The sequence below is a fragment of the Petromyzon marinus genome, chromosome 3 (genome assembly GCF_048934315.1).
Source record: "Petromyzon marinus isolate PM22_M1 ecotype Great Lakes invasive population chromosome 3, UKy_Petmar_22M1.pri1.0, whole genome shotgun sequence".
NCBI classification, from domain to species: Eukaryota; Metazoa; Chordata; class Hyperoartia; order Petromyzontiformes; family Petromyzontidae; genus Petromyzon; species Petromyzon marinus.
The window spans coordinates 21,031,692-21,058,354 of record NC_133669.1 but is presented as its reverse complement, the minus strand read 5'-3'; the positions used below and the strand labels follow the sequence as shown (position 1 = coordinate 21,058,354).

Here is a 26,663-nt window from a genome sequence, read left to right as displayed (position 1 = left end):
TACCTGTGAAATTCAGCAGTTTATTTGAAAGATGCAAAATATGGTAAAAATACACGAATCTTTCTGAAATGAAGACCTCTTTACAATACTGTTTAAAAGGACTACTTCATGGCATATCTGGATAATCTTTAACTTGGCGTGCCTGCAACTAAAGAATACTGGAAGGGTTCAACAGCTGCGAAATAGATTTGAGCCCTTGATTAAAAAAAATAATCACAAATTTTATTGGAAATAAATAATTAAAAGTGCAAAAACCTGTAGAAGTCACCTAGACTCTTCCTCAGTGGGTTATGGATGTGTAAATCATTGGGCCGTATAAACTTCACGTTCTATAAACATGAAGTATAAACAAAAGAAAAACATTTTTTTAAGCCACGTTTTAGGCAGTGCTTTGGATATTTTAACAAAAACTTTATAAGCTCTGATAAGTGTAAAAACAAGATAAATAGGCATCACACACGGACCAAAAATATGGCTAAAAACAAGAGGGTTGCAAGCATGAGGTTACTTCAGAGTTTTTAAACTTGTTTCAATACAACAAATGACATGGAGCATCGACAACAATACAGACTTCCACTTAATATATATCTCATGACGAAATATATGTGGGAGATCTAGTCCTGAGGCAATACAAAATATAAACCCTGATACAAACATCCTACATTGTGCTAATCAACAGTGCTCCAGTGACAGGACAGGTAATTCACACAACTCAAGAGGCACGCAATCTGCAGATTCCACACATTCAAGTGCTCAGCCTCACTGATGCAGATTTTACATTATTTCTTAGACCGGCTAATACTACAGTACACATCTCCCACAGTACATAATAGTACTGAAGAAGCAACAACTGACAGGTCTGCTCCCGCTGCAAGACTGGGTATTGTCAGCCGAGCAATAGCCACTCATACACAGCGTCTCAAGTCAAAAGAATACCTTTTTCTTGTCTTGCCATGCCAACATTATTTTAACACAGGTATAAACTTACAATTCAGTTTGAGAATTTGCAAAAGGATATGCTATTTAAACAGCCCATGCTTGGCAGCTGGTACACAATAGTTCTGGTACAGGTTGAGTGTTCTTGTTGCCTGCACAGATTAAATACCTGAATTACATCTGCCTTGTGTGATTGTTTTACAGCCAATATAATGGCTTCATGGTACTTTTTATCGTTAATACTGTATTGGCTTAATCATGAAATTAAGATGTGGACATCTTTGTAAAACCGCTCAATGTTACACTAGCCAAAGTATTTTCTTCAATGAAAAAAAATTGGTAAAATGTTCCAAGGCAAGGACGTGTTTCTTTATAATTTATGCCAAAAATAACATCATTTCAGGATAACATCTATAAAAAATCTAATATCTTTTTAAAGATACCTTTTCCAAAAGTTGCACCTTTGAAAACAAAAATGTGACAATTGTTTACTTTCAGTGATGGTACATCCTTTGACCAAGTGATAGAGGAAACATGTTTAAGCTAAGAGAGTACTAAAATGCGTTTTTATTGCAAATTGTTTTTATTTTACATTGCAGATATCCAGTCTAAGCGGCTGAAAAAAGTCCTGATTTTAGACAGCGACAACAAGCACACAGCCCGCACCACCTTCCACTGCGATGCATGCTCATGAATGCAGGTGTACGACTGGGCAGACGATGTATAGATGTGTGTAGGTTATGGTGCCACTCAACATACAGCTTTGTTATTTTCACACTCAAGCCTCCGAGTTTTATTATTTTGCCTGTTAAACTGAAGAAGCCACTGCGAGCTTCAAGACAATCCCTCAATATTTACTGGTTACGCAACAAGAGTTTAAAAATGCACTACAGTCAATGTATATAGTTTAGGCATGAAGTGAAAATAGGGTTTAAAAAAAAATTAAACTTCACATTTACATACGCTGCATATTGAGTGGAACCTAAATGCAGGTATATAGGTGTGTGTGCAGGTATTTGGGCATGGAACAATTCACCCCAATTGTAATTTGATGAACTGTCACGATTCAGTCGCAAATCAATTTAAGAATCTATTCCAATTGTGACATGAATTGACCTAATCTATAAGTATTCATGTATCCAGAGAGTAATGATTAATGGATGTGCAGGCCAGGTGTGCATGCAGGGGGGTATGGCTGTGCAGACACGTGTATATATATGAGCGAGCAGGCCATGTGTGCAGGTGCATAGGTGTACATGTAGTTGTAAGTCTGTGCAGACATCAAGGTGTGTGTGCGAGTGACAAGTGAGCGGGTGCTGTCTCGTGGAAGCTGCAGATGCTGCATGAGGGCGTCGCAGGGGCAGTGGTGATTGGTGCTTGTGTTTCACGGTCTCCTGCAGGAGCAGCTCCGGGCTCATGTGGCCCGGCCTGCTTCAGCACGTCTGTGGCCCACAAAAAGCATGGTAACCGTGAGAGGCCCATGGCTGGAAAAAGCCCAATTCTGGACCCCGTGGGCCAAGTACCGTCCCTAATTTATATAACAACCATATTAAGCTCCTGGGACGCTTGCGGAATCAGTAAACCGAGCCACACATTCAGTCGATAGAAATGCACATCAGATTGATTTTCTGTAAAGCTAAGTAACAAGAAAGTAATGGAATAAAAATATATTCTGTAAAAATAATGCTTCCAAAGCATTTGTTTAAAATAGATATAAAATTGTATGCCTCTACCATTTTAATGAGGCTTACTTTTTTAACTCGAAATTAAACAAATCCATATTCTTTACAAACGTAACACTTTACGTAAACCTACCATTATTCTTAGAACAAAATATTAATATTAGAGGCAACACTAATATTTCGACGCTTAAAAACAATACGTTATCTTATACTCGTAGCAGATTTAGTATTTAAATGACAAAGACTTGCCCGATTCTCACAGGCAAAATATGCAGCCCTGTGTGTATGCCGCTACTCCAGATCCCTCCCAAACCCCTGACGAACAAACGGGAGGGCCGGGTCAGTTACCATCCTCTGGAGGTGGCCAGCTCGCCATGCACTCGGAAGCGGTAGATGCAGGTGTACTCCGAATTGCCCCAGTTGCTCAGGATGCGGAGCTCCACAATCCCAAATGGATGTGCCACCGTCGAGTTCTGCAGAACGCCACCACACAATCATGGCTTCACCAACTAACAGCCGCCGAGGGGAGGTGGGGTAGGGATTAGGGTAAAGTTCGGGGTTGGGGTGAAGTTATGGTTAGGGGGGTTAGCACAGATATATGGCTAGGGCAGAGGATGAGGCCATGGTTATGGTCAGAGCAGAGTTAGGATTAATAGAGGGTTCAGCTTAGGGTGTTGAGTATAAGGCAGGGTTAGGCATTAATTATAGACACCATGGAATGTTTTACAGTATCAGGAGGTGTTGTTTAAGGACATATTTTGACTTAAAACTTTCGTTACTGCAGGAATTTATATTTTTTGGTTCTTTTGGTAAAGTCACGTAGATAGAATAAAAATAAAAAATAAGAAAATAAAAATAACCAAGACGTTTCGTTCGCAACACAAGCTGTCGTCATCAGTAAAAGGGGGTAGCCTCTAAAGGCAAACTGTTTATAAAGGTTTAAAATGCGCAGCCCAAGTGTCAGCAGCATGGGCGGGGCAGCTAATGTTAATGTAAGTGATGGTAGTAGTGGGCAGCGATGGTGGTGGTTGCTACTAGAGGTGATGGTAGTAGTGGGTAATGATGGTCCTGGTGGTGGGCTTCCACCAAATAAAGGGGTGCCAGGTCTAAAATGGAAACATCCAGTTATGACTTGAACTGGTTATTAACGTCCTTCCAGTGATTGCTGAGTTTGTACCCATCTTCTCAGTTGAAATTGTGTCGATGTCTGTATATATGGATGGCTTCATAATTATTTGACTTTACTGAAAGAACCAAAAAGTATGGATTCCTGCAGTCACGACAGCTTCCAATCAAGATTGAACGAATCGTTGTTGATAGCCAGTGGGTTTGCAAATTATGAGCCAGCCGCATTAAAATAATGATCAGCCACGGCAGAAGTATTGGTCCTACCGTGTTTCAAATCTGCCTTATGCTCACGAACACGGTCCGAGATATGTCGCTTAATTTCCCCAATGTAACTGCTGCCGCAGATACAGCTTAGTTTGTAGACGCCGGGATATTGCATGTCAGGGATCTTGTCCTTCACAGATGGGATCAGATCACGAATTTTATGTACTGTGTTAAATCGGACCTGGATCTTGTGGTTGTTCATGATTTTGGAAATATTTTTGGTTACCCCTGCTATGTATGGCAAGGTGATGGTCTTGATTGTATCCTCAGATGGCTCCTTCCTCACCCCATTATTAGTTTATTTTTTATTATAATTTTTCTATCTACGGAACTTTACCGAAAGAACCAAAGAATATGTTTAAGGACGTTAAAGAGCATTGGTAGACCAGGCATTTCACTACAGTGTGTGCATTATTGTACAAGTCAAGATTTAGGCTAACATGACATTAATGCAATTTTAAATGAAAATACAACACTGCATTTACACAATAAATGAAGCGTACGGTCAAAAGTATCATTACACCGCACTTGCATTGCACCTTAATTTGCCACTCAAATCGCATGTAACTGAAGACTGCATGCCTTCATCCCAATTACGCAGGGGTCATGTTACATTTTAACAATGAATATGGAGAACCTTGTGTCATCAACATGGAATGAGTGTACCAAACGCTGTGCAAAACTCACGCTCATGTGGAACATCTGCAGGGGGTCACCGTGCTTGTCATACATGTACTGCCCCAGGAGGTATCCTTCCTGCTGAATCTCTTCATCCAGACCCTGAAATGCAAATGCAGGTCCAGTAAAGCAAATACATAGCCCTTTTATTTAGCCATAGAAAGGACTCAAGTTGGTTTGAAAGCTTATTTTTGGGAACGTGCAGCATTTGGATGTTTGGTCAATTCCACCCTCCTGGCAATTCAATGGATTGTCGCGATTCAAGAATCAATTCCTGCGTTGAATGGTAACACACTTTGAGCAAGCTGAAAAGGGGTTAATCTGGGTAAAAAACATTAACAATTTCCTGTTTGTTTCTGGAGAACTTAGCAATGCAAAAACCCAGCTGAGGGTTCACCCCTCCCAGAAAAAAAAAAACACTCAAGGAGGCTGAACCAGGCAACGCAAAAGTGGGAAACTGTACAGCACAGGTTCGTGTCGCGTCGCATTACACACATAGACCGCAAAGTCCTTGGGCGCGCTGGTGATGTCGCCCGTGGGTGAGAGGGCGCGAGGGATGTGCTCCAACGTAAAGTCCGACGGGTAGATTGTGTCCGAAAGCTTAATAGCGACGTAACCCCGGGAACCCTTAAATGCCCAGCAGTCTCCAGGGTAGACATCTGGCTGTGGGGTACACATTGACACAATGATTATAATAATAAAAGCCCCTTTATGTATCCACAAAAGCCTTGTCAAATATCAATAACCTTTAGGTTGGTCCTCAAGTAGGATGTATGGAAAGTCCTTTTATTTTTATCCACAAAGCCTCAACGAGATCCAAGACTTTTGTTATACTCATAAGAAAATTGTGGCTAGGATATCATTCGTGAATAACAACACCATCACTATCATTGATATCATCTTCTTTACCATCATCGTCAAAAGCATAGACTTTACACCAAATAAGGCCGATTAGTATGTACGGTAAAGTTAGCCAGATGGCATTGTTGTCAGTGCTCCTCTCCCATTGACAAGTGTGAACGTTCCAATCCCGAATGGAGCCAACCTAGCCGATCATCCCACCAGGACCAAGAAAATGAGCACGGCATTGCGCTAAGACAACAGTGATTTCCAATGGGAGGGGGAAAGGCCCCCAACATTGGAATGCAAAATTTTCACAACTCACGACAGAAATACACCAACTATGCTCTGTAGGACAACACCGAGTAAAAGTGACGGCCGTTACCTGAATGATCACTCGTGGAGACTGCGACGTGTACCACAGCGGCACCCCAAACAGGGTGATGAGAGCGATTTGCTGGCTGTACGCCTCCGAGCACCGCACGCTGATCACCGTGCCACCTGTGGAGGGGAACGACACAAGCATAACTTGACCTACGGTAGTTCACCGCGGTGTCCCAAGCGCCGGTGTCCGTCCGTGTGTGTGTGCGCACGTGTGCATGTTGAATCGCGCGCTGCACACCTGCAGACTCCAAGGCGAAGTCAAACTTCCCGATTTTATCCTCCTCGTACAGCCTCAGGGCGCTCTGCACGATCGCGTACACTTCCTGCACGGTAGACAAGAATGGGTCTTTATGCTGCTTACTCAAGCACATCTTTCTCTACAAAACTCTGTTCCATGAAGAAAATATATCTATATAAAAAGCAATTGAAGCACTTGCCCCATGTTTTTTTTACATTTTTATTACTGTGTGTGTGAGGCGGGGGGTGGGGGAAAAGAGGTGGAGAGTTGCTCATTGCCCTGTGCATTGAACCCAGTGACCCGAGTTCAATACTTGGCCACTGTGCCGCAGTGGTGAGATGTTATCTCCCTCGCCTGCTAAGCAGGACGTTGTGGCGATACCTGAATATTTGGAGTTGGCGTGTTCGTTCTCACTGTGGTGGTTGCGTGGATTTTTCTCCTGGTTTTCCGATTTTGCTCTCCACATTTAGACACATGGGTTTGGATTATTTGCCTGCTACTCTAAATTCCCACATATGATGCTCAGCCATTTCACTGAGCTATGTGTCGTCAGGTTGCCTCTGAAAAATAACTCATAGCTCGGTGGGGTTATCTGGTAAACAAAAATAGTTGAGTTATTGGCGGGTGATATCTCCGCGGTGGGCATCATCCTACCGGGCGTGCCCTTCCTACTGCCACTCCATCATTAACCTTGACGTTGAGTGTCCTGTCCAAGTCCGCTTTTATTATGGCAATTAAAGCGGTCGATCGTCACCACGCGCACACAGTTTGACGTGCGCGCCGTTGCACGAGCTTAAGAAACGAGGCAGAGCCCCCGAGCGCCAGGCCCACCTGTCTGGAGACGCCACCGCCCGTCGACTCCAGGGCCCCGTCGCCCTCGGGGGGCCATGTCCACCGCTTGCTCACGTTGGCCACCACGGCCTGCTCCGTCTCCCGCAGCAGCGTCCGCATGTGGTCCGACGAGAGCACGCGCGCCGTCAACCACGCCGTGAACGACGCCAGCTCAGAGCCGTCGTCCCCGCGAGACGCGAGGGCCCTCAGGGTGGCCACCACGGCAGCCTCCACCTGACCGCCGACGTCACACGGAGCCCCACACATTTCGTCACAACAGTGAGGCGGCTAATTTCATCTAGTTCGCCGTCGGGAGGTATTTTAAATGTGCACTGACCCAGGCCTTCCTTGAAATATAGACTTATTGGTCTCACCAGGCTCTTGTACACATACAGCCCGTTTTTCAATCCACTGCTGGATGAGGGCCTCCCCATGCCGCGTGGGTCACGGGGATTAATTTGACGAATTTCACAACAATCAGTGCGGATTTGTCAGCAGGGAGCATAAGTTAGGGAGCATAAAAGTACGGTAAACTACTGCACTGCCCTCTGATGCCCACAACATAGCCCCGCAGATAGAGGTTCTTTGCAAGCCATCTGGCTACCATGAGAGATTCGTTCATGAGGCTATCCACATATACAAACACAGAGACAATTTCAACCGAGAAGATGGATTCTGGCTTAGCAATCATTGGAAGGATTTGATAAACCATTTCGGGTCTTAATTGATTGTTCACGCTTACGGTGGCTTTCAGACCGCATCCATTATTTTCGTCTTCCCCCTCAAACATAGATTGATTCGTCCATCTGAATAACTGCCAAATCGCTCTCCGTGGTGCTAACGTTAAAAAAACGCCACTTTTTTCAAATTTTCTTGCTGTGGTTTTCACACCTGATGATTGCTTGTGTTGCAGTCGAAACGTCGTGAGAATTTTGTTTTATATTTGTATTATTTTATTGTTTCCCTTCTACGTGACTTTACCGAAAGAACCAATAATATAACTGCATTTAATCTAAAGGCCCAGGAAGACTGCCTTGATTAATGCATTTTTTATGGGCTATGTTGTATGGATACTCTTTGGTTCTATTCGGTAAAGTCACGTAGGTAAAAAAATAAAACAAAAATCACGACGTTTCGGCCACAACACAAGTCGTGACTTTACCGAATAGAACCAAAGAGTATGGATCCTTGCAGTCACGAAAATATGTTGTATGCAGTACAAACATATCCATTATCGAACTGGAAATCTATGCTCCCTTACCTTTACCAACTCACAAGGGCCATCGTGGTGAAGTATAGTTAAGCAAGTCAAAAGGCCCCCCCCCCCATCTAGCAGTGGCTTTACAAAGGGCTGTGCACAAAGACTTTTAACTCCAAGCCATACGACCACCGACGTCTGCCCCCGGAAGAGTCATGCTTGCAATGCACGATCATCGTTTTTTTTTAAGCATCGAGGGTGGTGCGGCTCTTGCCTTTTGCTGATGCCCGTGCAGGATTTCGTGCTTCAACTTGGAAACGTTTTCCTCCAGGACCTCGACTGACAAAGCCAACCGATTGTGCTCGTGTCTGTCCAGCAAACGGCACGTGTAGATAAGCAGTGGGGTCAACGGCGTCGCCAGTGCGACGCTCAAAAAAAGCAGGCGCATGATCAGCAATGCAAACATCATTCGGATCCGCAGTGACGGAGCTGCAAAGCAGGTCGGACTTACCCTTCTGCCAGCTTCTTCAGGTCACCGATTGTGTGCTGAAACAAAAAGATTGCTTTGTAAGGCAGTTAAATAGATATTACCGTGTTGTTCCCAGTTTGTGCTTTGGAGAGTTAAGAATAGCCACTGTCATTATTTCACATTTGTCATGTTTTGGAAAAGTTGTTTCCTACAACACATGGATTTTAAGCACACACAAGATCACAATGGTGAAGCCAATACGGCCAACTCTGTTGAAGCCAACGCACCTTGCCAGCATCCTTATTTCTGCTAAATCCCACACCTGCTGCTTAGTCAACATCTCCTTGATCTGCATGTATAATCTCATTCAACCCTCTGATTTTAGGTCTTGCCCTTGCAGTTAAACCACTGTAAGGACAGACTGGTTTGCGCTATACAACCATCATCCATTTGTCATTGTCCTCAGTTTCAAGGGATCTCATCTCACACCAACAAGACCACGGCACAAAAGTATTCAAACCCACCCCGCTTTTAGATCCTATCATCTGCACCACATGGCACTTCATGTAGAACCATCACGGCGATTCCTATTTTCCTTGCAATTCCAAGCAGCGAAACTTACTTGCTCCATATGGCATTTGCCAATGCTAACAATTTTGCCCACCAATTTAAAACACAAACACTGTTACTCATCTGGACATTTCTCAATGCTCTGTTAAGTATGCAAGTTGAACTTCTTTCGCACCCTACGTAGCCAACCGTGCTAATCGGAGTTGCGGGGGGGAAGGACAGCAAAAAAACAAAAAGCAGCTCTGTCGGCATCAGGGTTTTACCGTCAAAACCATTAAAAGACGATGCAGGCGGATTGATCCAAGAGCGTACACGCTGGACCGCAACAGACCCCACCCTACCTACTCCCACGCCCGCTCCTGTCGAACCTGCTGCTGCTCTGACGTGCTGCGCAGCTCCTCCAGCGCGTGCCCCTGCCACTCGTGCCGCTCGGCCGCGGTCCGCAGATGCGCCAGTTGCCGCTCCTGCTCCTCGACGATGGCCCGTAGCGACGACACCTGCCGCTCCAGCTGCTGCAGATGGTGCTTGCTTTGCAAGTTCACCACTGTCGGCTGTTGAGACGACAACAATAGTGAAAGTCTACTTTGTAGACGGGTGACGATTCGACGCCACGCCTCCTGTCATGATTCCATCAACTGGGCCATGATTCAATACAAAACAAAAATTAAGATTTGTACCGTTTGTTGTTCGTACCGTCTGTACTTTATCTCTTGTGCCGTCTGCACTCTCTGTCGAGTTCTGTCTAATTTTTTTGGCCTTTCCATCACCCTAGAGCAGTGGTCCAAACCTTTCTGTACCCACGAACCACCGTCAACCACCAAATAATTCTCAAAAACTACTATGCAACACAAACACAATTTATTTAAAAATTATAACCGCTCCAAATCGTAAAATCTACAAAAGTCCTGCAGACCCCTTCCTGTGGCCTGGTTGTCCACGGGTTGGGAACCACTGGCCTACAATACATTTGCATAACCATGTACAAGTATTCAAAAAGAATAGATTCTTAAATTAGATGCATGTGTCGTAATTATGAGGATATATTTGAATCGATGACTCATTACACACACCTGGTGATTTATTTAGATAAAATTCCAAAAATCTGTAAACATAAGTTCAGGAGCCCATTTCCTGTACTGTCCTTCCCTACTGGCCCACAAGATTGGGGTCTCACACATGATATATGTTGCGTGACACCAACCATGCTTTCAACACCTTGGAATAAAGGTGTCGGGAAAACAACACCCAGAGGGTAGGGACATGCATTGGTCAATTTATGTGCATCAGTTTAGTCCAACACGGCCAAATCCACTGCAGATTTTAGACCAGTTCATCACTTCACTACCAAACATAACCACACACGTTTGACTCACTGTGCCAGAACTGATCTTGACATCCGACGGCACAGCTTGTGCATGTTCATGACTTCTCGACAGATGTACGTATCCGAACACCACCAACGCGTAACCAACCCCTACAACGGCTGTTGGCAAAACATGCAAGACAATGCCACCTGAAAAGGTCATCTCGCAAAAACAGAAACACGTGTGATTTCAAAACATTGCTTCGTAACAATGAGAGCTGATTTGGGTGCGAACGCAATCCGCTCAAGATAAGGTCTCCGTGTTTCCTAGAGCTACCAAACGTCTCAGTTTAGCCGCGAGAGTCTTGGACTCAGAAGGCTCTCTCGATATCCCGAAGCATTTGCGAAAATGTTGACATTTTGTCCCGCGTTTAAAATGTTCATGCTCGAATAATGACACGGACAATAGGCTGGTGTACTATCCGACGAGTGAGCACGGCAGAGGAGTAGATGGAGCCTTTTAGCTATAGATGGGGCCAACATCACAACAGCAATGCCACTCACATCGGGCAGGACTAATGATTGAGTGGGCGTGTGGAGTCACATTTTACAGCATCTAAAATCAACCAGCTCACTACGTGTTCTGGTTGAGCCTCCCAGAAATGTTGCAGTTTAACATTTTACAGCATCTAAAATTACTCATAAGGCAGGACAAGAGAGACTCACCCAACAAAAGCAGCATCAAAAGTAGGATCATTTTTATCGCTCTGGGAATGCGCCTGTGGGGAAGAAATGAGTGCAGAGATGAAATACTACTTAAACACCACCTTATGCTTCAAGTGTAAAGACTTTGTATTTCAACGACAGAGGCCTTCAAAGGGCCAATACTATCAATGGCAGCTTTGTAACCTTAAGAGACATGGACCAATTTGTAACCTTTGAAGTCATTCTCCAGCATGCCACAGACAGTTACTAATTTTAAAAAATACTTTATTTACTCGGGCAGAGAATACATTTCCTTCACTGTAAATGGGATGTACCGTGTGTATATATACACACACAGTCCATATCAAATCAAAACTCATGGTAAACAACAACACTGCCAAACAACTGGAACTATAGAGCAGGCGAACGTTTTGTGCGAGTGACGAATGTGTCGCATTTATTGATTCAATTGCCCTCGCTTTGGTTATATTTTGGCACAGGTTAAACCCATTGGGCAACGGATGCCCATTGTTGATGGGGACGTGGTCACACAATAGAAATCTCGTTCCAGCAAAAACACACGAACATAAACCATCCAAAAACAACTGTACACGGTGAAGTTCAAAACGGCAAGGTCGCACGTCAACATGGCACACGCAGAATACAAAGGGAGAGTAGAATGTATTGCACGCACAAAGTATTTGGTGCAAAACAGTACCAAGGTTCTTGAGATTATAAAAAAAACAACAGCATTTATAACTTAAAAGTCTGCAGAGCGTTTAATTCCACTCGCATGTGAAAGGAAACAACTGCTTGTACACCACTTCCAATAGAAGAGCCTTCATAGGTTATTATTAACTGTTTTATTTTCATACAAACCATATCAACGTACGTACACCTTGCATAATCACGGTGTACACTGCCATCAAAACGACATGCACGGCATCTACAGGCGTGGCATTAACGCCACTTTGGAATCGAAACTGGTTACGCAGCTGCGTGTCACGCGGTGTTGCGTCGCGCATTGCGTCAGTGTGCATGTGTGCGCGCGCGTACGGGTTTGCTACCGGGTGAGAAGGAAGACATTGAAGAGGGAGAGAAGACCAATGAGGTTGTACCAGCCAACCCCAAACACCCACATGCATTTGAGCACCAAGCGACCTGGTCACACAGATTCACATTCCAGTTGACGGTCAGCTCAAGCACCATTTTAAGCAAGCGCATTTCTACGGGAGGCACAGCACACAAAGCCATGGAGGAAGGCAGGCCAACAAAGGGCATGCCAAGGTTCAGCGAGGCACTTCCGATGATGCATTGCAAGCCTAAATGTGATGCATTTCTACGTTATTTGCAGTGTACGCGTGGTTCATTTGCGGCCTGGCTTACGGAAAAAGTTGGCAGAGGTGCTGGCTTTTCGGGTTGTCTTGGAATCTAAAAAACAGCAAAGAGACACCGGGTCACAGAAAACACTCTCGTCAGCACACATGCACAACCAGATCGGACAGCTACTGTACCGTTTCGCATGTGCGCTACTACTGATAGCTCAACGAAGTGGCTTATCGTGTGGGAATTTATAGCAGCCAAATAACCCTTAAATGCATGTTGATTCTAAATGTTGAGGGAAAAGCTGGAAGATCCGGACAAATATCCACACGGCCACGGGGAAAACATGCAAACTCAGAATTTACAGGCGTCAAGGTTGGGATCGAACCCACCACCTCCTTCATACCAGGCGAGGCATTTCACCACGATGGTACTACTGATGGGTAAAGGCCTCTCCATCGCAATCGCTCACATTCTCACAACGCAACGTTTAATATTTTTCTGCACATGAGCCAATATAAAGGCTACATGTAATATCAGCTGCAGGCAATTTATTAAAACTTTTCGATTGAGGCCATAATACAACAAAAGGTTTGTGATGGTGCAGGGTGTTTAATGTCACGCTTTGATTGATGATGATGATATCTATTCAGAAACGATGGGATTATGGCAGGCATCCAGTCAGCAGCTCTGGCTTATTAGAGCACATTGCGAGGCAATTCATAAATCAATATTACATTTTTATATTCTTGGTTCTTTCGGTAAAGTCACGTAGAAGGGAAACAATAAAATAATAAAAATATAAAACAATAAAATGTTCACGACGTTTCGACTGCAACACAAGCAATCATCATCAGGTATGAAAACCACAGCAGTCAAAACGTCGTGAGAATTTAATTTTTTATATTTTTATTATTTTATTGTTTCCCTTCTACGTGACTTTACCGAAATAACCAAGAATATGAATCCCTGCAGTGACGAAAGCTTTTAAGCAATATTACATTTGTTCAGCACTTTCCCATAAACAAACACAGAGCACTCCGCGCATTGGCAATTATAGGGAGATGGGTACACACGTGGAAACAAAAGCCATCCTGGATATAAGTCATCAATTAATATCATTGTTGAGCTTAGGTACATGCTCAATTCACATGCGCAAGGACTGATATTCGCAGATTCATTCGTGTCATAAATAATACATTTACGCGAGTCTTTGAACTGCAACAGGCCACTCTACATTCACAACAATGTTACCAAAATAACTGATGTTTGAATCGAATCGCGACCATGAATCACAACAAATAATGAAACCAGAGGGGGAGAGAATCATTAGACCACGACGTGGCAGTGATAACACTGTCCTCGTGAAAGGTTTCACAAAATCCAATCTTAACATGCCCCATGGCTGGCTTTCCACATCTGCCGATATTTTTCGCCAAATCATGAACCACAACACGAGCACAGTTACTGCAATGTCTTGCATCACGCCCGCCAGCAGCGGACAGACGGAAACCCGAGGAACCACACAGAGACCTGTACCAAGTGCACAAAGTGGGAAAGTGTTGTCAATGGTGGATTGAAGGGGCAAGGATTCTCAACTACGGATGCATGGACCACTAAAGGACTGTGTGCGGCATTAATGGGGCACATTGCTCAGGGAACAGAATTTCCCTAGGAGTCTGTATTCGGTGCCCCCAGATCTGGAAAGTGAATTGGCGCCACTTATAATTTATATAAACTAGACAATGACAACTACATCACACTGTACTGTGTTGGGGCACCTTGCCATTTTAAGAGGGGTGTCGTGAATGCCAAAAATGAAACGCAAACAAGAGGAAATTGTGAAACATGAGCGGCTAGGCTCGGGTTAAGGTTGGTCGAAGGTTTCAGTGCGAGGGTCAGGTTGGCTAATTTGTTAGGGTTCGCTATAGGGTGTCGTCGCTATTTTGTTCGGGTTATGGAGGGGGTTAGTGTTTTGTTCACTACTATGGATAGATTCAGGTGTACGCAGGGCTAGTGCTAGGGTCCAGGTAGAGCGAGTGTCTGGTTGAATATTTAGGTTACGGTTATTGCGAGGGTCTGTGGCTCGTTTATTCGGGTTAAGGCTCGTGCCTAATTGGTCAGTTTGATTCGCCTTTGCTTCCTTTTCACTCGTGGTCTTTCTGGTATTCACTCTGCGGTGGTCCCGACATCACGAGGCTGAGTACCCCTGCCACCGGGGGACACACACGAGGGAAACGCGGGGGGGGGACACACGCGGGGGGGGACACACACGAGGGACACAATGGGCGCAATTGCGCACCTGCCGTTCCGTGGACGGCACCAAAGCCAGGTGCGGGCGTGATCGCCGCCCCCACGCAATAGAACGAGAACTGCACCACCAGCGTCCAACAGACGTTCACTGGCCGCGCAACCCATCCCATCGCGCGCCACCAACTGGATAAGCGCGCTGGTTCCGGCGCTGGTGGGCGATGTGGGAGGAAGGTTAGAAAGGCAAGGCGCGGGTGACGGCTTTCAAAATCCGGAAGCTGTTATCGAAGTGCTCGACACCAGCATTACCCATTCATCAGCATCCCTGTGTCGACATGTGGTCCACTCTAACTTTATTTTATGTTTGGTTTATCGTCCTTTCCCCCCCCCCACCGCACCTCCGGCAAACATGGCTGGCTACTTATGGTGCAAAATAAGTTCAACAAACGTAAGTTACAAATCGCAGCGCAGTGTGGGCAAGTGTCATTAGCCAATTATTCGTCTCGTGACGCAGACGACACAATTGGGGCAAAACTGTAGATAAAAAGACAAACAAAGGTGTCAACAGCTCAACGCCGTTCCCATCATCTAACACGGCACTCACGATGCTGGGCGGGCGACGCGCGGTGCTGGTCCCCGCTGTGCTTGTTCCACAACCGTGTGGCATGGCCGTCTGTCGCCGCCGCCGCCGCAGCCGCAGCCGCAGGGGTGCTTGTATTGTGGTGGAAACTTCTCTGGCTCTCGTTGGAGACGTGGGTTGTCCGCTCGCTCATCATCAATGTGATGGCTGGACATCCATGCGGACAAAACACAAAGACCCCTTCTGCAGCCGCATAGACTTTAGGCGCGAGCCCTCTTGGGGGGCACCTACGAAGGCTGGCGCGCTGAACAAGGAGATGGTGTGGCCGATGCTGATGTTCTCGCAGCGAATCAGGTACTCATTTGAGGTTGAGTTGACCTCATGATGGTCAAGGACAGGTTTAAGATACCACAACTCAGAGTGCTGGGTTCATTGCGCAGGGCGTGAAGAATTTCAGCACAACCCCGTGTACTGACACAAAAGACAAAGATCCCCCGTAAAGCCTTAACAGAGTGCTGGGGCAAGTGCTTTTAACGAGAACCTATGAAGGTCGGCATGGCACGCGAGGGGGTGGGTGTCCAGCAACACGCCCGGCCACCTTTGTCTCCCTAGTGGCGATTTTTACACACCACACCAGGTACTCATTTGAGGTCGAGTCGACCTAGGCGAGGGCCAGGGTCGATTCAAATAATCGTCACCGGTGTTGGCTGTGAGCGGGAATTGAACTCGGGTTGCCGGACTTTGTAGCGCAGTTTGCTAACCGTTGCACTACTGCTCTGCAAACACACACGCACACACTCACGGTGCCTGGCCGGATAAAGCTGTAATCAGAACCCTTGAATCGTAATCAGAAGTGTGAGAGTTAAATTCCCGGTCGGAGTCGACTCAGCCAATCGTCCCCCGTTGAAAATACAATGGGTGCCAGTTTGTGGGAAAACAGCAGTGGTTGGTACATTGAGAACTTGTAACCCAACACAGGAATGGGGAACGTACACCACTCGATCTGAGCTGCCAATAGGGTGGCACCTCACGCTTGTTTGAGCAGAGTAGACACTCTAAATGTTTTATTGCAATGATACGTGACATGTTGGTAGTGCTGTATTCATAATGGAGTGAGAAGATGTGATCAAATTACTCGACGGGTCGTGTACATAGGCCCTCGTGAGGACAGCACAGTACCTAATGCCTACTGTTTAAGGATTAAATGGAGCGAATAAATTTCGTGATGAAAGTCACAGGATTGCTTGTAAATATAATTCAAGAGATAATGAAACGGCATCATATCTTACTGGATTGATCTTCCTCTTTGTCAAGCCCTGCAAAAAGATGAGAGGCATTTATTCGTCTGCCAAACAACTCATTCACACAAACCACGCTTGAAATTCAGCGAATATTTCAAATTCCTCAGCCTGGCACACGATTTCTCGCTGTCGCTGTGTTTGACAATCAAAGTAAGCCCAGGTGTCCCTTACGTAACCAGTCGACGCACCGCTTGCCCATTCACTGCCATTCACAGCGGAAAACGGATTCTCTGTGCTTACGCCGAGATGGCTATACTTTTCGAAGTTAGCAGCAATGTAATTTTTAAAATTTGCTATTTCTGCTGTGACAACAGCGCGTTTTGCGTACGATGCCATCGCTGGGTATTCATCAGAAATACACAACTTCACAAAGTGTTGACAAAACAATATTACCGATTCCGTGCAGAAATTTTACTTCCTGGCTGTGGTGGGAATTCAACCATCGCCCCAAGGCCAACATGACCCAGTTGCGAGGGCAGTGACCACTTACGCCTTTGCTTTCCCAAAAACTGCGGGGTCTTCACCCCACGGGTGTCATATTACAGCAATGTGCAAAAAATAACACGGCAAAGAGGTTTGAAAATAGATCGTGCCTTTTGAGGGAAGATCTTAATTATCAGCCATGATCAGTCCACTTCTGGATGACGGTCTCCTTGAAAGTAAGACTCAAAAACTAAAAATGTCTCAGCTTGTAGATAAGTACGAGTAGAGCGCAATCGTGGAGCATCTGTTTGTAACTTCGTATTGGTCAGCAGCAGGTCTATGAGACCTGTGACACTTCATACCCTGCATTACGGGTATTTCGTGACATCATATCAGCATTGTTGTTTGTGATCTTAGCTTGTGACACAAAGCAGCGAAGGTGAAATAATTCACCCTCGACACGACTCTATAATCTTACTGGGCCACTGTGAAAAGAAATATTCTGAAATTTGCAAAGAATCAGAGTCGTCATGAAATTTGCGCATTATATATTTGTTGCCTTCACGCTGCGCGTAAAATGCACACCAGTACGAATCCACACGACGTATAATGGAATAAGCATCAGCACATTATTTTCATTTACGTCGCAGCCAAGATGGAGAACGACCACCAGGTGTGCGTGACCACCGCGGGGGTGGTGAGATGACATTGGCCAGCGCGCGCACTCGATGGATTTGTCGTTTCGCACGCCTGCGAGGAATGGTGTCGGCTCATGGAGGCCTCCATCCTGCCGTAGTTATATTTGTACGTACAAAGTATTTCGCACCGTACGTAGCCAACCGTGATAAATGAAGGTGCGCGGCGGAAGGGCAACAAACTAAACACACAAAGCAGCTGTGAAGAAATTCGTTTTCAATCGAGATTTTAAAAGCGTCATAGCTCCCAGCTTCCTAATCTCGGAATGAAGAGCGTTCCAGACGGCCGCAGAAGCGCATCTGAAAGCGTGCGATGCAGTGACCGTCTTTGCCTAACATTAGAACAACAGCAAAAAAAAAAAATCAAATCAGGGCTGACGCCAACGATGACGATGCAGCTTTGCGGCACGCCGAGGAACCGTGCGCAAGGCTGACCATGTAACGCCCCCCCCCCGCCTCCCGCCCTCCGCCCTCTTGCAGCACTCACCCCATAGGTATCCGCTGCACTCCCGCTCGGGGAGGCAGGACTCCTCGATGAGCGTCGAGGTGAGCGACAGGCCGTCGCCCCGCTCCACGCGGCTGCTGTTGCCTCTCTCCGTGGTCACGAGCGGCGAGTCGACGTGGGCCCGACCCCGGGCACCATGCGGGGTCGCGCCGGAACCCCGGTGCGAAATTTTGCGCGCTCGGAACACTCTGCCCCCGCCCCGTCAACCGGCGAAAAGCGAGCAAAATCGCCAATGAGTAACACGACAAATAAACACGGCAAATAAATAAATAAGCCATCAAAACAAACTCGTGATAAACAGACGATGCCAGGAATGAAGTACAGTCAACTCTCGATTATCCGGAGTAATGAGGGGGCAAGGTTGCCCGCATAAATTAAAAACACGTGATAATGCAAGACACGTGTAAATTAGGGTATACAATGTATTGTTTACCGATGTAAAATAGGGATGAAGACCTAGGAGGTTGTTTATTTGTACTGCCTTTTAAGCATTGAACAAAGCAACATAAACACAAACGCAGGTATCATACTAATTATCCAACGGTTTGCACACAAAGGCAAAAATATATTCAGGCTGTGTGGCGTTTTTGGGGAAATCCAAAACAATGCAGTGCAAGCCTAAAAGAGGCATTTGTATAGGCACATACCTTTCCTAGGCCTGTGTTTGGCTTTCAAATAATTGTAGGATTTCCCTCAATGCCAAACAGCCAGAATATCATTTAACCTGGTAGGGTTTAAGCTTAAGAGATAAGGTCGGCTTTTAGCTGAGGAGTAAGGTTATGTTTGGTCTGTTTAGGCTTCGGGCTATCGCTTTGCTGACGCCCCTAGCCAGGTTCAGGGTTAGGGTTGGATCTAAGCTATAGGCTAGCGTAGTGACAAAGCATGGCAAGCATGTGCCCTCGTGCAAACGATGAAATGGGGCCTTCTTGTCCAATTTAGCCCCTCATCGTAGACCGACGCCCATGGGCCGTGGCGCAATTGTACCGCCTGCGCACACGATAACCACGCCGTTGGGTTATTGAGAGGCATAGACTTAGAGGGGGTATACGTTTAGAGATTAAAAGATAACTTTAAGCTATGGCCAGATTTGCGCTCCGTTGCCAGGCACCGCCTTTCTCCCCAGCGTCTCATCCCTGTGCATCCCCTCCCGCAACCTCTCATCCTCGAGGGACCTGGCCACATTTTCCCGGTATCGGACGCTCCCGGGCGACGCGGTGCCGCTGCCGCCGCCTACGCTGCCGCCGCTGCCGCCGCCGTCTCCCTCGTGGTAGCTGTGCTCCTCCTGGTAGTAGCCATTGGTAGCGAGGCGAGAACTGCGTCGCGACATCTCGCACAGGTTGCACCGCGGCAGCGGTCTTCCACCAGTCGCCTGTTCGTCCAGCTGTAAGTTGTCGTCGAGAGGATCTCTCCCCTCTCCCCGGCCCCCCAGATCAGGGGGGGATGACGGCGGCTGCTGCTCGTGTCGCCTGAATCGACCGGTGCCCGTGAACACCGCAGGAGAGGCTGTTGGTGGGAGAAAAACGAAGGCGTTCAAAGCGACAAGGACGAAGGGAAACATCGTGCATACGCATACAATCTGTAACACTTCGCAACATTCCGTTCTCGTGAGCAGTTTAGAAGCGATGAGACCATGGGCCTGTCTTGGGGTGAAGCAGAGAAAGCTGCTGAAGACCGACCGGCATGGCTTGGGCTTACTGCGGCCTTATGCTTCACAGGGAGCAAAGAGGAGTAAGTAATGACGTTATATTATGAGCCACACATTGACATCGTACGGAAAATTACGGCATCTCTCTTTGTCACACGTCATGACGTTATTGCCTTGGCCAGCAGGCCAAAGGCTTTTATTGCTGGTCCGTTTTGCTGTGCTTTACGTCAAGTTTTTGGCAACCCTTTCATCACTTTGGCTGGTTTTTAGCAACAACTTTATACTACAGGTTCACTGACATTGGATAATATTTACAACAGCAATCATGTCACCCTGCTACAGACAGATGGACCTAATGCATTTCCTGCTTTTAGCCTTAGTTGGACAGTATTAAGAACGTAGATGTAACCGCACTTTATAAACACAATGACAACATGGACTATTAAGCAATGGTGAAACTCTGCAATGAAATGTAGTCATTTGCTATTATTTTATGCATTTTTTTTGCACGTGTCAATTACAATGACTTCGATGAGAAACAATTTAGAATATTCTCACGTTGATTTTCTACAACTCCGCTGCATCACTGTCACGTTGATATTCTGCACCGTACTTGGATACCTTTGCATTCTCCTTTGGAAACTCGGCTTCCGTCTCAGTGATAAAGCGTGTTTATACGTGTACATGCTCTGCAAGTGATCCACTATTCAACAGAGAAATGGCCTCTGCTAAATTTGGCGGGAGATCCAAATCAGCAGGTGTGGCCAGGTCTGTTTGACACAGAGCTATAGGACCCAGCCCTTGCCCAAGCATACCTTCTGGGTATTTGTAGATAATGAGGTGTGGGTGTGTGTGTCCAATTGCTGCCCAAGAACCGCGAGATTTACCTAGAGATTAGCAAACCAAGGAGGAAAGCCACTCAACTTATACGGCAGACTCAGCCGTGGAGATTGATAAAAGCACAAATGTGTGGTAGTCGTGTACTGGTGTTTTAAAATTAGCTAAAGAATATTTCAAACATTTGACTCATCATAAAACTTTGACAGTTTATGAACTGTACGAAAAAATATTTTCACAAATGTTCATTGAATTCCACACGTCAAATGTGAATATGTTTTGTACCCCTGAAAAACTGATATTGAAGCCTTTGAGACCGCCTCTCACATCGAATAAAACATGTCTCCGCAAGGATTACAACCACGTACAAAGAATAAACAAATATTACACACACAAAAAAACATGCCTTGGAAACATCAACATCCTTGTCGTGCTGAAGACACCAGCCTAATAAATAAAAACAGCGTAGACAATTAGGTGACCTTTCATGCGTGCAGGCGCATAAAGAGCAGCACCATGGTGGGCATCTGATCCTCAAATCCAGCTGCGGTCCACCAATGAACAATCTTTTTAGTTTGTTGTCCTTCCCCTGTACCTCCGATTAGCACGGTTGGCTACGTACGGTGCATAAAAAAAGTTCAACATACATACACACATACTTCAAAGGACCCCCTTGGTAACACAGCATGGGCCTCCACAGCCAACTTGCCCCCCCAACTTCACAATCATTCCGATGCACCTAGAAACTACAAATTTAAAATAACGTACGGAAGCTTTCTTTATAAACCAGGCGAGCGGTCAAGCGACAGTGCCACTTTTGCAGCGTGGCGCACAAGCTGTTAACGTTGCTGCGCGCGCATACTCCAGCGTAGGCCGAGTTCTAATCTCCCTTCAGTTAAACTTCCTTGTGGTTCACGACTGTAAGGCAGCAGTTGGGTCGGCGTGCGCGCCGTGCCGCCTGCTTGTGCTGCAAATGTGCCGTTTTGCGCGCCCCCCCCCCCCCCCCCCCGTTATCAGCGCGCACTCGGATGGCGTGCTTGCTGCGGGCTTGGCCACGGGCAGAGGCAGGAAGCCTGATCGGACGAACGTGCACCGTGACTCAACCCGCCATGAAGGGAACAAGGGCACCGGCGGCGTTAGGAAAGAGCTGCCCGCAGCCAAAGAGCTTGCATGGCCCTTAGCAATCATTCTCCGCGCACACAGCACACATCAGCAATAATTCACACTTTCAAAATATATTCTGCATGCCATGCAGTTATGCTCGAATATTGTTGTTGTGGCATAAAACGGTTTGCTGGCTTTCTGCAACAAGGGCCTGATTCATGCACTGGTCCAAAGTTAAAACTATCTATGCTGAATTGGCAGAAAAAAGTGTAGTGCTCAAGACATGGTTTTCCGCTAAATATCTTCCCTTCCGCCAAAACATGACTGGGTAGTTAATTTATTTTCTTTTGAGTAATTAAGTTGATAACCATCATTTGTAGTAATTACGTTTTTTGCATTACTTATTAAATATTTTAACAATATCTCTTTTATATTCTTATTTTCTCCGATTAGCACGGTTGGCTAAGTATGGTATGAAAGAAGTTCAACATACATACGTACATACATAACATTGCATCCCCAATGTCTTGTCACAACTACCAATGAGGAAGATACTGACACCTTCAAATGTGGAATTTCCAACACGGATGCAGGGCCACCAAAACCTCATTCCCATTCGATGTTGCAAACACTGCATCAGTTTAACATGTAGGCCTTTCGTGACCAATGGTATCCATAATACAGGTTTTTTTTGGGGTTAGATCGTGTAAATACATAAGTGTTGTTAAACCCGCCACCACCCGACACAGCCAATTAGTAAGGTTGTCACGTAAACAGAACATGCCAATTCGTTACTCGTACAGCACATCAGTGTATTGGAGAGTAAACCCACAACATTTACAATCACTTGCTAAAATCATCTAAAAAAGTAACCCAAACGATGCTTCGCTTTGCTACTGAATGTAGGCATGTAGAACTTCCTTCGGACCATACGTAGCCAACAGTGGTAATCAGAGGTGCGCCCTAAAAACACCTGGGCGTCTCGGGGCAACCGAGTGTAGCCGCATTGCTAAAAGTATTATGCATTACTTATTTCAAACCATGGACTAAGCTTTTGCAACTTTCAACCTTTATCGATAGATGCCCTTTTATTAAAACACACGCGGGTGCGTCACGATTGGGTTAATCTCTCCATAACAAAATGCCCTTTTATTTAACAAGGTACCTATCCCTTACGCACACCTACCCGATTATAAGACGCACCTCCAACCTCCTTGTTTAAAATACAGGAGAAAGAAAAATCTGCGTCTTATTTACACATCCAGAGAACACAGTAGTACTACGTTTAACAGTGTCCTATATTTAACCACGTGTGAGAAAATATGAGCCAATGGGATTTTTAGAAATGTGATTTAACAAGGCAAGCACACCGAAACATTAAATCGCACCTTTAGGGCATATCAACACTCTAAAATATGAGTTTGTGTCCTATGTGAACCGAGGGAGAGAGCTCACCAAGCACACTCCTACCGTGTTTTTCTATCGATTATTGGAACTTTCTGATCCGCTTACCCCGACTCCGAGATCTGTGAAAAAGAGCTCGATAGCTCATGGGATTCCTCCAGCAATAAACATTCCGATTCCGATCCAAAACAATACATACACGTAAACGAATCCTTCAATTCGCCTGGTACGAACCCACCTAAAGGACGCCTTTCGAATGCCCTTTGTTTTCATCGGGTGAGCCGAAGCCACCGTAAAGCCATGGCAATTTTCAACATCCTTGATTTGACCGAGGTGATACGGCCAGGATTATCGGGTTCGCCTCGCTCTCAAATCAAAGACGCCGTACCCTTCATCCTAACATCTGCCATTATTTACGAGTCCCAAAACATTGATGATTATAATGACAAGGTTCAGCTTAACACGCAAAGGCTTTCGCGTCCAATATCCATAACAGAGACTTTTTTTGGTTTAGATCACGTAAATGTGTCGTTAAACCCGCCACCACCCGACACAGCCAATTAGTAAGGTTTGTCATGTAAACGGAACGTGGCCAATTCGTCACTAGTACAGCAACACCGGTGTGTTGGGAGAGCAAATCCACAACATTTACAATCCGAGTACGACGTTTCGCCAGTAATGGCATCATCAGGCCGCAGCCAGATTTGTGTAGAAATCCCCCTGTTTCGTTGGGACGATGACAAGGATGGCAATAACAACAATAACACGCGGCAATATAACCACAAAGGTTCAACAAACGAGTAAGGGAAATGAACATGAATCTCAAAACTCGCGTTTAAATCTCGCGCCCAGCACGGTGCACGACTACAGCACAGACGCATTTTAACTCCCCCCCCCCCATCTCTGCTAAGATTTCGACGAAGCTATTATAACGTTCGTAATAATAATAACAATAAAAACAAATCATTAACACGTAACGCAAAGGGAGAACACCTTGCATGCGATCGCTTTGAATGAAGACGAGGGGGCGGGTGGCTTGGTCCCGAAGCACTTCGCGATTTGTCAAATTGAGACAATGTTTACGGTACCTTCAAACCTAATTTACTTATTGTACACAGTCGGCAAAGACTGAACTGCAGCCCCGCCGTGTAAATGTTTATATTTTTTTTCTCTCTCTCTCTAAATTCTTGTTTTAAAAACAAAACAAAATTTAAGACGACAACGCGACAACGGCGGCGGCTGCGCTCCACGTCGGCCCAGCTGCGTGGGAAGCCGCCCTTCCAAATGGACCTCTGCGTCGTGACGTCACCCAGCGAGCGCGTCGACGTCACGACTGCAAAGGCGTGCGTCGTGACGTCACGCGGGATATTTGAATTCCGTGTCGTCGCTCGCGACTCCCCCTCCCGCTCCACAGCAGTGCGCGATGACGTCACCGCGCTCGATGCGCGGTGACGTTCGTTGGGGGTTTTTTTTGTTGGCGTCATCACGCACGCCGAGCTCGCCGCTCAAACGAATTAACCGAATTGATAAACGAACATTATTTAAAAAAAAAACACGCACACACAAAGTGTAATTTAATTAAGACAGATGTAATAGATTGCACACTGAGCACGCAACGTACCCTCTTAATTTATTACGACGGCAGCGATCGCGTAAAATAATAGCCTTGCGATGTACATATTCGATATAGCGTCACGGTTCGATATGCTGCGGCCGCCCTGGTCATTACTTACTGCTCGTGTAATAACCACAGCACAATACTTGTCGTCTCTCTGTCTCTCACACAGTGGACGTTAAAAGACTGCCAATCTCAAGGCCACTGTTGCCGGCCTCACGGTCCAACATTTTGCCCGAATTCGAAAAGAAAATCGTTGCATCGCAAATGACTCGATTGGGATCACACAACACGGCACATGTCCCCGGATCACTCTCGCAAATAAAGACTCTACCCCGTCCTGTTGAGCTCTCCCCTGGGCTCAAACAAACTCCAATGTTGAGACCCGACGACACACGGGACGGAACCTCGGCCACCACTGACATTTATTTAACGTATTCAACGAAGCCGCCCGTTAATAACGTCGCTAAATCGCGGATAAGTGACGCTAACACTCACGGCAGTGTCCGGCGCCGGTGCCTTGCGTGGGCTCCCATTAAACGGTTGGAGGCGACTCAAGCGGTCAAAAACAAAACAACCGCGTGGCACCCCTCCCACGTGCGTGGCACCCCCCCCCCCCCCCACGTGCGTGGCACAACCCCCACGTGCGTGACACCCCCCCCCCCCCCACGTGCGTGGCACCTCCCCCCCCCCACGTGCGTGACACCCCCCCACGTGCGTGCACAACCCCCACGTGCGTGGCACCACCCCCCTCACGTGCGTGCACAACCCCCACGTGCGACACCCCCCTCACTCACGTGCGTGGCACCCCCCCACGTGCGTGGCGTAGTTGCGCGGGGGGGGGGGGCAGCGGTCGGCACCTCGCCAGCACTCGAGTGCCACCGTTATCGAGTACTGTACAGGGTGGGCCAGATGTCTTGTGACCCCCCCCCCCCAATTTTCTAAAATTGTTTTTTTTTCAGTAAGGTTTATTTTTTTCGGTAAAGTCACATAACTGTTACGTGACTTTACCGAAAGAACCAAGAATATGAATCCCTGCAGTCAGAAAAGCTTTAAATCGAAATCGTTTGTTACGTTTGACTCTGCTCTGCCCTTTTTACTTAAGATTGTCGGCACAGATATAGTTGTACAATACGGCAGGTACAGGGCGGTCCAGATGTCTGATGATCCCCATTTCCTTCTCTAAAACTTCATGTCTGTGTATCCCATTGGATGTGAATAAAAAAAATTGTGGAAAAAAAGGTTAGAGGCCATTTAATGGTGGGGGGGGGGGGGTCACACAACATCTGGACCATCCTGGACAATGCTCCGTTATCCAAGAGGTTTTTGGGTTAGATCGCGTAAATATATATTGTGTCGTTACAACCCGCTACCACCCGACCACAGCCAATTAGCAAGAGTTTACCACGTAAACAAAACATGCCAGTTTGTTACTAGTAAAGCACACCCGTGTGTTGCAGAGTAAACCCACGATACACTTACAGTTCGTGTGCGAATTCGAGCACGAATTGTAATGAATTGGCACGTTTTGCTTACATGGCAAATCTTACTAATTGGCTGTGGTCGGGTGGTGGCGGGTTTACCAGCACATTTATATTTACTCGATCTAACCCCAAAAAACCTCTATTATGGATACTGATCGCGTAAGCCTACGTGTTAAACCGCATCAACGTTGACATTCCCCTCCTTCAAACCCACTGACCAATGTAGTGAAGTATGGTTCAGTGACGCCCACGATATGTACGGTGTCGGGAG

General features: G+C 46.2%; 1 protein-coding gene across 4 annotated transcripts; it reads right to left on the bottom strand.

The window, feature by feature from the left end:
• Positions 1-6: 6 nt before the first annotated feature.
• On the bottom strand, positions 7-25,491 carry SUN1 (Sad1 and UNC84 domain containing 1). 4 transcript variants are annotated; one of them, XM_076052617.1, is made up of 20 exons: positions 25,407-25,491; positions 19,458-19,806; positions 18,286-18,491; positions 16,669-16,695; positions 15,404-15,586; positions 14,852-15,010; positions 12,613-12,657; positions 12,294-12,387; positions 11,248-11,300; positions 10,592-10,701; positions 9,587-9,769; positions 8,691-8,725; positions 8,454-8,547; positions 6,982-7,215; positions 6,151-6,235; positions 5,914-6,029; positions 5,184-5,351; positions 4,698-4,790; positions 2,967-3,091; positions 7-2,378 (listed from the first exon to the last, which is right to left on the bottom strand). In XM_076052617.1, coding segments are annotated over exons 2-20 (2,184 nt in total). In that variant the 5' UTR covers positions 19,631-19,806; positions 25,407-25,491; the 3' UTR covers positions 7-2,377. The 4 variants fall into 4 exon arrangements, with proteins under 4 accessions (XP_075908732.1, XP_075908718.1, XP_075908724.1 ...); XM_076052603.1 differs by lacking the exon at positions 25,407-25,491 and adding an exon at positions 24,287-24,627; XM_076052609.1 differs by lacking the exon at positions 25,407-25,491 and adding an exon at positions 24,287-24,627 and having other exon boundaries at positions 19,476-19,806.
• Positions 25,492-26,663: the final 1,172 nt, after the last annotated feature.